Genomic DNA, 14,549 nt, shown 5'->3' with positions numbered 1-14,549 from the left:
TATCGTCTATGTCCTGGTGTGCAACATTTTGAAATATAAATGTGTCATTTAACTGAGGAGGTTGTAGCCTGGGTTGGTAGTGCCTCTGCATTCTTGAAGTTTGTTTCTTGGCAGCAGCGTATAAGACACTGATTTGAATGATAGATAGGTCCCTGATTGCTATATTTGGGAGTCTGTGTAATTTTAAATCCTAAATGTAGTCTTTGCCAACTACTTACACACCCTCCATCTTGTTTTTTTTATAAATGGCACCAAAACTACAACTTTGGTCCAAACTGAGATGTTTTAAAAACTTTTGGGTAGATAACCATCATATTTGGGAAAAACATTTGTTGTGCCAAGAGGATGAAAAGAAATAGAAAATATTCTCCACAGCAAAGATGACAAATCACAAGATAGGCCAATGATAATAAAATGATAAAGCAAAGGCGTTTTAACTTCATTCGCTTTAACTTTATGGTTTCATTTGTATTAACTGGTTTGAATGAGACATTAGCAGCACAAAGAGTTCAGCCCAAACAGAAACGAAGACGCGGTTAACCTGATCTCACTGTGTTAGTAAGTCTTAGTTTTTTTTATTCTAGTCTATTTTATTATTAGTTCCAGAATGAAGTAAATGTTTGGCCTGTTAGAAGTTTGTAATTACTATGAGGCACTCCATTTTCTCACCTTCAGTTCCTTTATTTGAATGAATAGACTGAGGAGCTGCAACTAGTCTCCTAAAGGGGCACAGAAGTGGGACTCATGTGACAGATACAGAACGATGAGTGTCAGTGCACCGTCTCCTTATTAATCTGTCTGTGGTAATAACTGTGTTGGTCTCTCTACAGTCCCATCAGTTTGAACAGTACTTTGTGCTAACTTGCAAATGTCAGCATGATGATGAAAAAGACGGTAAACATTTTACAAGCTGATGTTAGCACACAGCTAAAACCCTCAAAGAGCTGCTGCCATGGCTTCATTATGCTGTGAAGTCTAAGGCGTGGTTGAAAGGAAGTGCCATATATACATAATCACAGAGAAGGAAAAGAGAAACAGGGTCTAGCAGAGTGGGTTCTCTCCTTCTCTATGTAGGCTAATGCAGGAAATGGCACTTTCTGAGAGAAGGTCAAGAGTGCTAGTTAATGATTTATAGATTTAGCTTGCTGCCTTTCTCTTGTCCTTCACGCAAGGTCAACAACATCCCAATGATATATTCATTTCATTCATTTTTTTAAGTCAATACCTTATGCCTGCTGCATGTAGGACACAAAGCACACATCATGTGTTTTTCATGGGTAGCAGTTCTTCTGTATTGTGGTTATTCCCAACAAACTGCCCTAAACTTTCTAAATGAATGTCTAAGTGTTTACATGGAACTGTAATGATGGTGTTGTATTAGAGCTTTTGGAGCGTTGTGCTGAAAGCTTCCAGTATCTGATTTCTGAAGAGCTATTAGCACGGTTTCCTTTGTAATCATTCTGCAGAGGTGTGCATCCTCTCATGAAATATTGCCTTCATGGCACAGAAATGTAAAATCAATGATGATTCATCATTTGGGCTCCCCGTTTATCTAAACAAACACATTTAGTGTAATTACACTGTATTTTTGGAGTGCATCACACTGATAAAACACCAAACAGTATCCCTAAGATTGGGACAAGGATTGGCTCAAAACGACGCAACATCTAATCCTTGTCTTACCTGAATTTAAGGAGATTTCTGCTGAGATTTCTCTTTGTGTAAACAGAGTTATGGTATAATAAAACACCCAATACATTTCCTACAGCTCCTCTTACGAACCTTTATGGCCTTCTGGATGTTGACAGAGGAGTTTCGAATGGTGCAGAGCAGGTTGTTGAAGCGACCCATCTCCTGGAGCAGCACTGTATTCATACTCTGGTTGTAGCTGGTGGGGAAGCGTCTCATTGCTGCCTCTAAGTCGAAGTCTCGAGGCAGTTTGCTCAGGATGTCAGCTGCCACATCAAAGACCATGTCATCTGAGGATTTGGCATCTCCGCCTGAAGAGCGGGACTGATCAGAGAAACAGAGCGACAGAGGTCTGATGAGAAGGGGAGGCTGGACTGAAGACTCGGATTGGCTTGACAGTTTCTCGTTTTCTGTGAAAATTATGTTTTGCTGACTTTGAGTTGTCAAATTAATTATTACCCTTTTAAGATTCTTTATTGGTGATATTTTGATCCTAAAAGGATACTGATGTTTTGAGGATCTGACTTCTTCCTTGGCTCTGTTTATATTTCATCAGCTTTTGTGCACAACTACTTAGATTCAAACTTTCGAACCTTAAATCTACACAGAAAATCAACATAGGATATTCTAGACCGATGATTCAATTTTTAATTTTTACGTCCAATTCAGGCAAATCATTTTCAATATACCGCAGATAGTAACTATGATATTTGATATGCAAAATGTGATTTTGTATTTTAAGGAGAAACATAATCCAAAGTCCAATGCTTGGGCTGATTTAATCATGGGTACATCAAACAGTTTGATCTGCAGAAAGTTAATAAAGCTTAAAGTAATGTCTCCCAACATGTAGCAGCATAGACGATAGTGACCTGCACTAGAATGAATGCTATAAAACGATGTTTCATATTTTTTGATCGCAGTGTGTATTAATGACCCTGGCTTAAACTAAGTCAACAGCTCAGTCAAAGACTCCCATTTGACTACAAAACCATGAACAATAATGAAGAGGCTTTTACCAGCTTCATCTGACTATCAGTTTAGAAGTGAAGAAGCCTTCAGGGTGAGAAGTGAAACGTCTTCAACAAGTCAGACTAAATCCAGATGCCTTTTTAGATTAAGCTTTGAAATACTATGACATGGATGCGAAGGTTCACAGATCATTTGTCACTGACAGACAGCTACCACCATCGGACTGTCCCGTCCTGCTCCGAATTCCAACTAAGCGGCAGGGAAGTGTGGACAACAGGAACACTACGAAAACAAAGGAGAAATCCTTCCTGCATCTTATCATATCTCCCCCTATCCCATTTTTCTTTTGCAACATAACAGTGAGAGGGGTCTTCTGCCTGCTCTTTTGTAAAGCGATAACATTTGTTATGAATTGACGCTGTACAAATGATGAGTGATTGATTGATCATTTTGATAAAGTAACTCGTTTCTTTGTTTCAGATAGCAGCTTTCTATGGACATCATCATTGTCCTATTGGTACAAAATTGTTTGCAAAATATTTGAAGAGAAAGTTTTTTTTTATTCCAGCAGTTACTATTCACTATATTGTCTGCCATGCCGGTCATTGATTAACTTTTCTGTACCTGTATCTGTCTGTATCAGTCACTGGAATACAGTGATGACACACTTATTAATGCAATCCCTCTACTTACCCCTCAACACGCTAGTGCACAAACACACACAAAAACACATAAAACCAACAGAAAATCATAAGAAGGAAGCCTTCACCCCGATTTCTCTAATCGAGAAATTTGACACAACCGTATTAACAACTGTAATAACCGTTCATGCTGATAATTATTCACTGTGCTCTGTGATTCTTCAGCTGTCCTATCAACTCAACTTACATCATTTACCTATTATATGCTCAGTCGCTAGCGAGCGGTAATGGATAATCATTGGCTAATGGCATGGGGATTACAGTAGGGGAATGACAAATAGCTGTTTCATTCCATCCGAAGCGTCTCTCTGTTTATTGGTCATTGAGACTGATGAGAATGTATTAGATGCTAATAAAGTCCACACATGACTGACGCCATTATTAATCTTGTTGAAAGGAGTTTATATGAATAAATGCCCGACTCCACTGAGCTCTAATTTAACTTTGAGTGGCAAAGCTGATAGAAATAATTTTTACTATTTGTTTGGCTGATTGTGTTGTATATGTAAATAGTAACAGAAGAACAAGAAATACTGGATTCATACAGAGCATGTCTGAGTGACACTCTAGACTGGTTCTACATGTGATTACTTGTTTAAATTGAAGTTTGATTCTCACAGGTTTTAAACTAAGTTCAGGCATAGCAGGATGTCATAGTCTGTATCTTAAAATAAATAAAGCAATACACAGATAAATAAACATCCCTTCCAATTTTGCAGGGGAAGCTGCACTATGTTATCTTCAAGTACGCTAGGTCTTGTTTTAAGGTCTGTAATATTTGATTTACAGCAGACATTGACTGGAGCCAGGGAGCGGTAAGATATAATCCTTGACGAGATAACCTAGTCTTACCCTGTGGAGCTGAGATATAATGATGTGGGATCACACAGCTCTGCATGAAGCCGCTGTGAGTGTGAGCCATACTGTGTTTTTGCAGAGTCAAAGGAAGACAACCTAATAAGAAGCATTTTTTTGTTCTTTGGGAAGTCGCTCTACAAACAATGAAATATTTATTTATATGTTTCTCTTTAATTAATGTTGCATGGTACATTTTAATGGAGGGCAATACATATTTAATGTTGGCAAGGATACTTATAAAAGTTTGTGAAAACTCCAGGGAAGTGAACTGAAGCTGCTTTTTATTGTGTATAATCCAGTCGATTTGTACTGTGTGTGTGTGTGTGTGTGTGCGCGTGCATGTGTGTGTGTGTGTGTGTGTGTGTGTGTGTGTGTGTGTGTGTGTGTGTGTGTGTGTGTGTGTGCGCGTGCATGTGTGTGTGTGTGTGTGTGTGTGTGTGTGTGTGTGTGTGTGTGTGTGTGTGTGTGTGTGCGTGCACCCTTCTATTAGTTGAGTATGTAACAACTAAACAGTGACATCCCAACTGAACATCTGGGGAAAGGAGTGGGTGTGGTGGTTTGGGAAAAGACCCAGATCTTCTGGCACTAGAAATCAGTAACTTTCTTTTCTACCTTGACCCCTGCCAGGCCACAGTTGTTTCTCATGTCTGATCATTCTTACACAGTTTTATGGTCTTAAGCTTCCAAGTCATTTAATGGCATAACAATGAATTAAAGAACTGGCTGCATACACTTCTAACCATAAGTATTCATCATTAAAAGTAATCCAAACAAACGGACCATATGTTTGTAAGTATGGATTTTTACTTTCTCCTAACCATTTGTAGTAGGAGGGGTGGCCATAGCAACCCCAACCCCAAGACATTTTGCTTTATAAATGAATCTTTAATTACTCTATAAAAATCCTTTTTTGCCTTTGTACAAGACACATTTCAGAATGATGTTGTTTAATACCTGTGAGTGGTTTGGTCAAAGTACGTGTTACTCAGCTCTTGACTAGGAGTTAATAAATATAAGGATTTCCTTTTGACAGATCCAGGAGGGTTTACCTGTGTGAGCAAGATGCTGTCAAACAGTAGCTGTGTCTCAGACTGATCCTTGGTGATATCTGCGTTGGCGTTCATGCCAAATATCTCAGGCGACGGGTTGAGTGGCAGAGCCTTGGTGTATTCTATATAGCTGTTGTACTGCAACAGAGATTCAGAAAACAGGAAGAGAAGTGAAGTGAAGTAAAGAAAATTTTTAACCCAACATCAGGAGACATTTCGAGTAATAACACCCTGAAAAACAAGTCGGCTTCTTAGATTGCTGACATTTATTATAATGACTATGCAAATGTGACTTCATGAATAAAAGATGCAGATGCAGGGGTGTGCAGCACTGGAGAACAAAATGCCAAATAAAATAGAGCGCGCCAAAGATTGCACTTGTGTTAACAAATACATCAACTCTCACTGATGGTGGCTGCCTGCTGTGCCTTGTTATACACATTTTATCTCTTAATGACTTTTTAAAGGTAGCTCAACAACAACGCCAAGCAACTGTGAGTCCTGTTATATGTTTCAAAAGAATCACATTAAAGTGAGTTTGACTTTTTCTCGAGTTTTAAGTGATACTCCAGGTACCTCAAGATAACTGATAAATGTTGCAGGAACTATTTCAGTTGCTGTGTAAAGCAGAAGGAAAGCCATCATTTTATCAATCTGGATATTAAATGTAATGTAAATACTAAAGACTGGGGTCCCTGCAGGCACCAGTTACATTCTTCCATCCAGCTCGTCATGACTTTGACAATGTAGTATTATTATTATTTAGGTAGGACATTGGATAGAGTCAGAAATGAGGGAGAGAGAGAGGGGGAACGACATGCAGGAAAGGAGCCACAGCATGGACTCAAATTGAGCCGCCCGCCACAAGGACTACAGCCTGCAGACAAGGGGGGGGGGCCAAACAAATTGCTAGGCCACCGATACCCCTAGTACCAGTAATGTTTTTTGAATTACTAATGTATGTTTCTAGGGACCTGAGAAAATAACACTGACTTCTTCCTATGATGTTTTTCATAGAAGGAACCATTTGTCAAGACAGACAAAGATGACAGACAAATATACAGCAGCCACAGACAATTAACACATTTCCCATCTGTTTAGATTCCAAATGCATATTTTACAAAACTATTAACGATTTGGGATACATTAGTATTTTAATAGTTGTTTCATGCAGTACTTTAATGTTAGGTGTTAGTCCTTGATGTTAAATATGTTGGTATGTCCAGGGTTTTTAGTCATTTTGTAAAGCTGCAGCCTGCTACATAAGGCTAAATGAGTTGGTGAGCTACGAGTCAATTCAGTGATGTGTTTTTGCATCTAAAACGTGATTTTCCAAACTATGTTAAACACTTATACCGAATCCCTCTGGTTTTCACATATTGCATTTTTTAATCTCAGTAAGTCGTCTGCCGTGCTTACAGCATAATCTTAGCTAAAGATGTGATGTGAAGATATGGCTTTCATGGATTTCATGCAATTTTCGGTGATTTTCTGTTCCTTACATCTCCCTCATCTGGCGCGTAGTAGAGCCCACTGGGATCAAACTTGTAGTCTGGGTCTTTAATGACTTTTGAGGTGAAGAAGATAGAGAGGATGGTGCGCAGGGTCCGTCTGTCCCAGTCATCTGTTACACGACCTCCATAGTTGCACTCTCCAGTCATGTAGCGGAGGGCATCAAAAGGCACTTCCTGTGAAAAAAGATATCATGCATTTAAACAGGAACCTTCAAAGAACCCGTTAAGGTTCCATGTTTTGCGAGGAAATGCAGAATCTCAATGTTTGCATGTATTACTCATTGTTGTGTGTGTAGGTTCTTCCATAACAAGAAATCTGTCAAAAAATCCACATTAAGACCAAGACTTTAAATAGAAACTGACATATTAGGAGATGAAAGGTTGGGTAAGTGGACACTGTGGCGATTCTTGAGAAGGTTTTCACTTACAAATTAAGATAAAAATGTCACTATGTTCAACAAAGATACCGTCAGTAGTTTATCCCTGCCTTTCACTTCTCTGTAGCAGAGGAACTGGGAATAGTGGAGGGTTGAAGTGCTGTCTGGTTGTAGAAAATGTCAAGAGGGTTTTTGAATACTGCTGATAAAGCTGATACTTGTGTGAAGAGGAACGAACCAGAATTATCTGCTTAGATGTAGCATATATGAAGGAGTGGATGGTGTATTTGCATACTTCATTTTGTTTCTTAGATATATAGTTAGTTCATTTGTGTGTATGTGAAGTTTGAATGGAAAAACAATGTTTCATATGTGAGCACTACTCTGCAATGGACACTGCATGGAATTTTGATATTGCATAAACATCTGATTGTATAAATATTACAAAACTCGTAGAGGGTTACAGGAGTTTAATTCATTCAAGGAAATCTGTAAAAATGTAAAAACAACTACCTCGTACTGTTCAAGGAACATGTGTAGCTGCTGTACAGAGATACGGAGGTCGGTCTCATTGAACTCGTACGGAATGTTCCATCCTAAAGGTCCAAACTTCCTCCTCTCCTGAGTCAAGGCGTGGAAGAAGCACAGGCCGTACAGTAGTTTCTTGAACACAGCCTGAGAGATGAACGGAGAAATGGAAGGCGTGGATAAATAATGGTAGCAGTTTTCCACAACTGAATAAAACAAGCACTCTGTGAAAAGCACAGCAGGGATGATAACAAACACAATGGAGCTTTGGACACCCACTGTTGTAGGCATGATAGATATGCACAGCAAGCGGCCTAGACATGGACACAGACACAGACACAGACACAGACACACACAGACACACAGACACACAGACACACAGACACACACACACACTGACCGGCTTGCTGCTGCTGCCAAAAAACTCAGGGTCAGAGATTGGGTCCATTAAGAAGGAGCGGGCAATGTTGGCGCGGAGGCCCTTTGGAGCCTCATTGGTCATCTTCACCCCATTCTGAAGCACCGCCACGGGGAAGGTTGGAGACGGGTAGCTCGTCAGCCAGAGCCTGAATTCTGGGTGTGTGGTATCAGGGTTCAGCTCCTGCTCAGGGCAACACAGAAAACATTAAAAAAGTAATATATTGTAGGATATGTACTTGCACTGATCCCATCTGGTGAAAAGTGTGTGTGTATGTGTGTCTTATGACCTCGCAGACTCTCTCTAGTGTAGACATCCACGATGTGGCCAGATGGCAGTTCTGCAGAACCACCCAGGTGCCCTCTTTAATGGCTGTCTCAATCATACGCATAGCAATAGGACCCTGGCCTTGGCCCAGAGAAAGGGAGGTCAGCTTGTTACCTGTAAAGCCCTGAGGGATAAGAACAGCCATGCGTGTGCGCACACACACACACACACACACACACACACACACACACACACACACACACACACACACAAAAACATACACACAGTCACTTATGTGGTCGACATTTTTGACAGCAATGGAGCCAGAGTACTTTTCAGTGCTTTGAGGAGCTGTGTGGGAACCTGGGACATCTGGAGGATTCAATTTCCTCGTTTCATTTTGAGTTTGTACACACAGCAGGCTTCAAAGCTGCTGAATTTCCCAGGTGCATCCGTACCTTTTCATCTCCGAACTTGAGCAAGGCAGCCATAGGGTCTGAGCCAGGGGAGAGGATGAAGATGAGAGGGGCACAACAGTGACTATCAACGAAGGCCTTACTCAGGTTGAAGGGTGGTGCTTCGATGAAGGGACGGCCCAAATTGTTGGACACAAATTCCTGGACCATGGGGATAACCTGGAGACACATAATGAAATGTGTTACTGCGTGTATAAAAATAGCCCTTATAGCTTTATGTATTGCCTGGAAATTTGGGAAATTTTTAGGAATTTTATGCATCATGAAGACTTTTAAAGAATTTGATTAAAATCTCAATATCAAAACTATGGGTTGACCCATTATTGACCTGGTCGATAATCGGGGGCTGTTATTCGGCATTTGGCTGATTATCTGTATCGTGATTAATTTTACCCAACCGATAGAATTAATTAGGTGCATGTGTGTCTTTCCTTCTGGGTCTGTTTTCATTCAAAACTCTGTTTCACCCACAATAGATAGACAATGAACACTAAGCCTGGTGCCACTGACAGGCAAAGAGAGGAGAGAAGCCCAGAGCAGAAGGTGAGTCTCCGGTTGAGCATTTAAACCAAGTCCTGTGTTGGAGTTTGTAATATTTCAAATTCTAAATTTTGACAGAAAGATTTTCCTTATTTACCACAAATGCAATCCAAATATCGGTTATGGGTCTCAAGAACAAATAAAAATCAGTACTGGCCCTCACAACAATATCAGCCAACCCCTAATCAATAAAATATCCTGCCAACTTTACCAAAACAGTGTATAAACTGACCTTGTCTGGTCTAAGACAACGGATCACCAGCATCTTCTGGAACTGGCTCAGCTTCTCCTGCCACTCTTCAGGAAAGGGGGTTTGATGGGGGTTCTGTAAATAGGCACAGCACAAACCATACTGAATAAGATTGTATTTAAATACCTTGTATTTTCTTAAGACACACTAGGAAGAATATATCGTTTTTAAATTAAATATGTTGAATAAACTACAATTCTAAAGCCAACTCTTTGTGAGTAGCTTAAAAGAAAATCAAGTGAACCAGAGCAGTTCAAAAAGAGCCATTTAGATCACCAAATGTGTCCTATAATGCCTTTTAAAATGAGGGGGATATATATATATGTATATATATATATATATATACATATATATATATTTATTCATCAGAGAAGGAGCCAAGCAACTTCATCAGGCAGCTGAAAGCCTTTTTCTCAGCGTTTACCTGGAGAAGAACAGGGGGGCTTCAGGGGTGGGGCTACATTTGTAAGATTAAGCAATGCAATTAAGCAAAAAGAGGGGTAATCTGTAATGTGAGTGGGAAGGAAAGCAATGGGGGGAAATAGATAAATGTGGCAAAGAGAAAGAGAAAGCAAAGAGAGCGGCAGTAAGAGGTAGGCGGCAGGGAAACAGAAAAAAGCCACTGTGTACTGGGTCAGAGCAATATGTTTGATTAATTAAAGTGTACAAGAGCAAGTGACGAATGTTAGCGGGAAGTTTTGGAAATTATTTTCCCCTGGCTGTTTGTCGAGAGGCTTCTGGCTATGGGTGCTGGCAGATGCTTTGAAACGGATACACCTATTTAGGATCTACTGGGGATTCTCTGTGTGTACAGGGGTGTGTAAGCGTGTATGAACCTGAGTGCCTGTGTGCTTGATTGAACAGCTGTTCTTGCATCAAGATTGAATAAATGTGAATTCTACGACTGGAACAAACTAGATTTAATTAGATAAAAGTGTTGTGGCTGATTCTGTTGATTATAAATCAAAGATGGTGAGTGTGTGCGTGCATGCATCTATGTGTGCGACAGCAAAGAGAGAAGCGTGTGTGCGGCACTCATGTTTGTTTGTGTGCACCACATGTTGATTAAACAGCTGTTCTTGTGTCTAGATATCATAGATGTGACAAGCGCGACAGGAACGAAACAGATTTAATTAGATAAAACCTAAATTTTAGATTCTCTACCTTCAAAGATGGAAAAGGGTGCATATGTGAATCATTTTCACCTGACAGGGGAATTACTTTCCTCCCACTGTATTTCCTCACTGAGCCCTTGTTATAAATCAGAATAGTAATAAGATAAAGATAGTGTAAATGGACTAAATGGACTTGAGCTTGAATATCGCTTTTCTAGTCTTCTGACGACTCAAAGTGCTTTGACACCGCAGGTCACACCTGCACATGTTCACACTGGTGGCAGAGGTTTCTATGTAAAGTGACCATCAGAAGTAACTAATCCCATTAATACACATTCATACACCACCGACAAAGCAGCGGGAGCAAGTGTCTTGTCCAAGGATACATTGGACATTTGGCTGCAGGAGCTGGGGAATCGAACCCCCGACTCTACCTGAGCCAAAGCCCCAAGATATAGTCTGAATGATTTTAAATACTCATACTGTATATAAGAAGTATAATCACATAAAAGTCAAAGTATGATCTTACCGTAGAAAACAAACAAACCTTAGTTCATGTTTGGTAGCAATTTTAAAATATGAACATTTTTAGATCCAAAGATGTGCAAAATGGTAAAAGTTTAAGTGATTTTAGCCTGTAAGGGCCAGATTTACTAAAGGTTCGCGTGTCTTTAAACGATACCACCACCAAAAGTGCTATCTGATCTACTAACGGCGCGCAGTGAGGATTGCGTCTTTCATATGAGCAAAACAACACGCATTGACCATTTAGTACGTTTGCCTTAATGAAAATGCAATATGGGGCATTTCTGCCCTAGCGTACAAAATACTGGGAGGAGAAAATGCAAACAAGTTAGTAAACGCATTGCGATTTACCAAGCCTGACAAAAATTGCGGTGATTGTGACGGTGTCTGTATTTAACACCTTTGAAAGGAATGTGCTAATCCAGGAGACCAGTGTTACACACAACATGCTGCTGTTGTTGTAGTTAGGAGGAGACATAGGCACAACAAAAGAAGGCATAAAGGTCACATATTAAGTGTTTACATGTTTCAAATGGCATGCATTTATTTTTTAATTTGATTCAATACTCTAATCGTTAAGGAAGAGAAACACCATGATTAAACAACAGGCTATTGTTGCCATATATCCAAACAAAACATTCACAGCCTCTGCATTCTATAGAATTTCAACATTGACATTTATGTCTTCCTATTTCCCTCTTTTCGCGTACATTACATATTAAACTGGGATTTTCCTTTTTCTCAGGTCGCGCGTCTCTCCCCCAGCTCGCCCCCTTCGGTGCGCTCCTCTCCATAATGCGCGCGTCACCTCCCTCTAAAGCCTGCTGCTGCTACTCTGTAGGACACTTTGATTGGGGTACCTACCCACTGTTTGTAACCCCGTCTTCGATACCTCTTGCCAGGGCATTTATGTCCGATCAGACACAGCGCTGGCCAGCTGTCTGGTGCGCAACAACGGCCCGAGTGTAGAGCGCCTGTGCCACAGAGGACACAGCTCGCACCTCCTGCGCAATGTATGACACTTCATTCTTAAGATTAAGGGAAGAAAAGAGAGGCCCTGTTTAATGCCGAGGTTTTCTTATAACCAAAATTTTCTTAGTAATACTCAGATTTATCTCCTATAACTCAAAAGTATGTGCGTTTATTTGCCTCTCTCACTGATACCTATTTTGCTTTCTGTCCAAACTCTCCGTGATGTAAACCAGTAGAACACGCAATAACCTAACTTAAATAGTACCGTCTCCACAAGGTTTGCACCTGGTGTCATTCACGCAAAATTTCTTAGTAGATCACCCGCAAAGCGCCCACCAACCAAATGTGCAATTTGTTGGAATGAACCCGCAATTTAGTAGTGTTTACTTGGGACCTTAGTAAATCTAGCCCTTAGTCTTAATGGAGACTACATTAGGACATACAACAGCAAAGTAAAACTATTTTGAGTATCTAATATTGTAAATGTATATTATATATTATATTATCATTTCCCATGCAAAGGAAGCCGAAAAGAATAGTATGAAAAAAACAGTGTGAGAAGGGAGGCTGCAGGAGTGTTATGGTATCCCGCTGAGCTCCCCTGCTGAGTGGAGCCAGCCTGTGGGTCACATGCGAAACACTCTGGAAAATAGCTTTCACCTATTCACACTGCCCTTGTTCCCTTTCTCCTTAACACTGTTCTGCTGCGGTTTGCCTGTTTTTAACTCAAACAACTTCTTCACCTCTGCCTACTTCACTTCTTCTCCAAAACCACAGTCCATCACTGCCCCCTTGTTGACATTGAAAAAAAAAATGGTTTTGATTAATCAGGAAGGCTTCAACTTTATTGAAATCATAAATCTTTAAAGGAAACCTTATGAGCACAACATTAAGTGTATTGTTTGTTAAAATAGTAAAGATCAACATTGATGCCTCACCATATAATCTACTAGCTGAAAGGGGACTTTTAAGTAATGCTAAAGATAAGGAAGTGTACATACGTTCACAACAGTACTGTATTACATACTTTGTTGCTCTGCTCTTATCTGACTGTGCACAATTTGAAAGGTGGGCTGCAAAAGAGCGACTTTTTGAACAACATGAACTTTGATGGAAATATCAAATCCTCTTGAAAAAACTGAAATACCATCATTTATTTTTTGGACTTTGATGCTGTGACATCTCCAGAAACTAATTGTACCTGTGCTCTTAGCAGCAGTACACTGCAGCTAGCATAGTGAGTGTATTGATGCTTCTGTACATGTGATCCTGGTCATGGTTTGTGTGTCTTACATCTTAAAACTACTATACTCCACCACATTCTCACTTGAAAATGATCACATTTTCAGTTTATACAACAAAACATAAGCCATGCCAGCTAAATTAATTAGCAAATCAATCAAATTTGCATTTCCGGGGGATTACCTACCGTTACTTTCTTCTCATGCAATTTCTCTTGGCCATTTTGATGTAATGGTTCTTTTGTATTCTTGCTTATTTAGAAATTGGACACATTAACCCACTTTAATTCCAGAAAGGAAGGAGAGAATACCGACAAATGTTCCTCGTGTGTCTCTAAAAGCACAGAAAATTATACAATACCCCCGACCAGCCAAACAGCTGGATGACGCTCACCAGGCTGTCGTAAACGTTCTTCCACTCATTTCTGAGACGAGCCATATCTTGACGCAGACGTTTAAAACTCTCCATCTCATCCAAGCGGCAAATCTCATCCCAAGACTTCTTAGGGAGCCAGGTGCAGGGATTTGAGTGTGGGTTGTCCAATCCCACACCACCCGTCAGTAAGAAGCGCCACTCCCCCTCATCCACCTGTGATATTCAGTACAGTCATGAAGCTTTTTCAGTGCGTACACATCAGGGTATTAACTCAGTTTTTGTTAAAGTTAAGGTGTATGTATTCTGGGGATTATCTTTAAAAGTTCCATGCAAATTGAAAATACAAGATACTGATAATCTTTAGCAATCACAGGACGAACAGTCTGTGATACATACAAATATGTTTCATTAGCAAACTACCGACAAACAAACAACAATATCTAATGTTTTCAGGAGCAACATCTGTGGTTGTAGTGTGTTATAAATCTGTACATTTGTGCAGTGTGTGTATATTCCTACCAGTTTGTTGTGCATAAGCAGGTTGACATTTAGGCCGAAAGAAAAGAGCAGCTTATCCTTCTCAAACAGCGAGCGGCACACATTAAGATATAGTGAGTAGGTAAAGTGGTCTCTTAGGATCTGCAGTCTGCAGACAAAAGTAAACAAAGAAAACGTATCAAA

The 14,549-nt window shown here is 40.1% G+C and overlaps 1 protein-coding gene across 1 annotated transcript in view; it reads right to left on the bottom strand.

The window, feature by feature from the left end:
* Nucleotides 1-14,549, bottom strand: part of dnah7 (dynein, axonemal, heavy chain 7) — a 79,747-nt gene that overhangs the window by 8,304 nt on the left and 56,894 nt on the right. The window contains exons 53-62 of the mRNA XM_065962404.1: nucleotides 14,388-14,514; nucleotides 13,887-14,081; nucleotides 9,622-9,714; nucleotides 8,832-9,008; nucleotides 8,396-8,557; nucleotides 8,089-8,289; nucleotides 7,674-7,835; nucleotides 6,772-6,957; nucleotides 5,270-5,407; nucleotides 1,783-2,013 (exon numbers count right to left, since the gene is read on the bottom strand). Coding sequence (XP_065818476.1) covers nucleotides 1,783-2,013; nucleotides 5,270-5,407; nucleotides 6,772-6,957; nucleotides 7,674-7,835; nucleotides 8,089-8,289; nucleotides 8,396-8,557; nucleotides 8,832-9,008; nucleotides 9,622-9,714; nucleotides 13,887-14,081; nucleotides 14,388-14,514 — 1,672 coding nt within the window. The remainder of the gene's footprint in view (nucleotides 1-1,782; nucleotides 2,014-5,269; nucleotides 5,408-6,771; nucleotides 6,958-7,673; nucleotides 7,836-8,088; nucleotides 8,290-8,395; nucleotides 8,558-8,831; nucleotides 9,009-9,621; nucleotides 9,715-13,886; nucleotides 14,082-14,387; nucleotides 14,515-14,549) is intronic.

This window comes from Labrus bergylta, chromosome 13 (assembly GCF_963930695.1).
Source record: "Labrus bergylta chromosome 13, fLabBer1.1, whole genome shotgun sequence".
NCBI lineage: Eukaryota > Metazoa > Chordata > Actinopteri > Labriformes > Labridae > Labrus > Labrus bergylta.
This window is presented reverse-complemented; position numbering and strand designations above follow the sequence as displayed.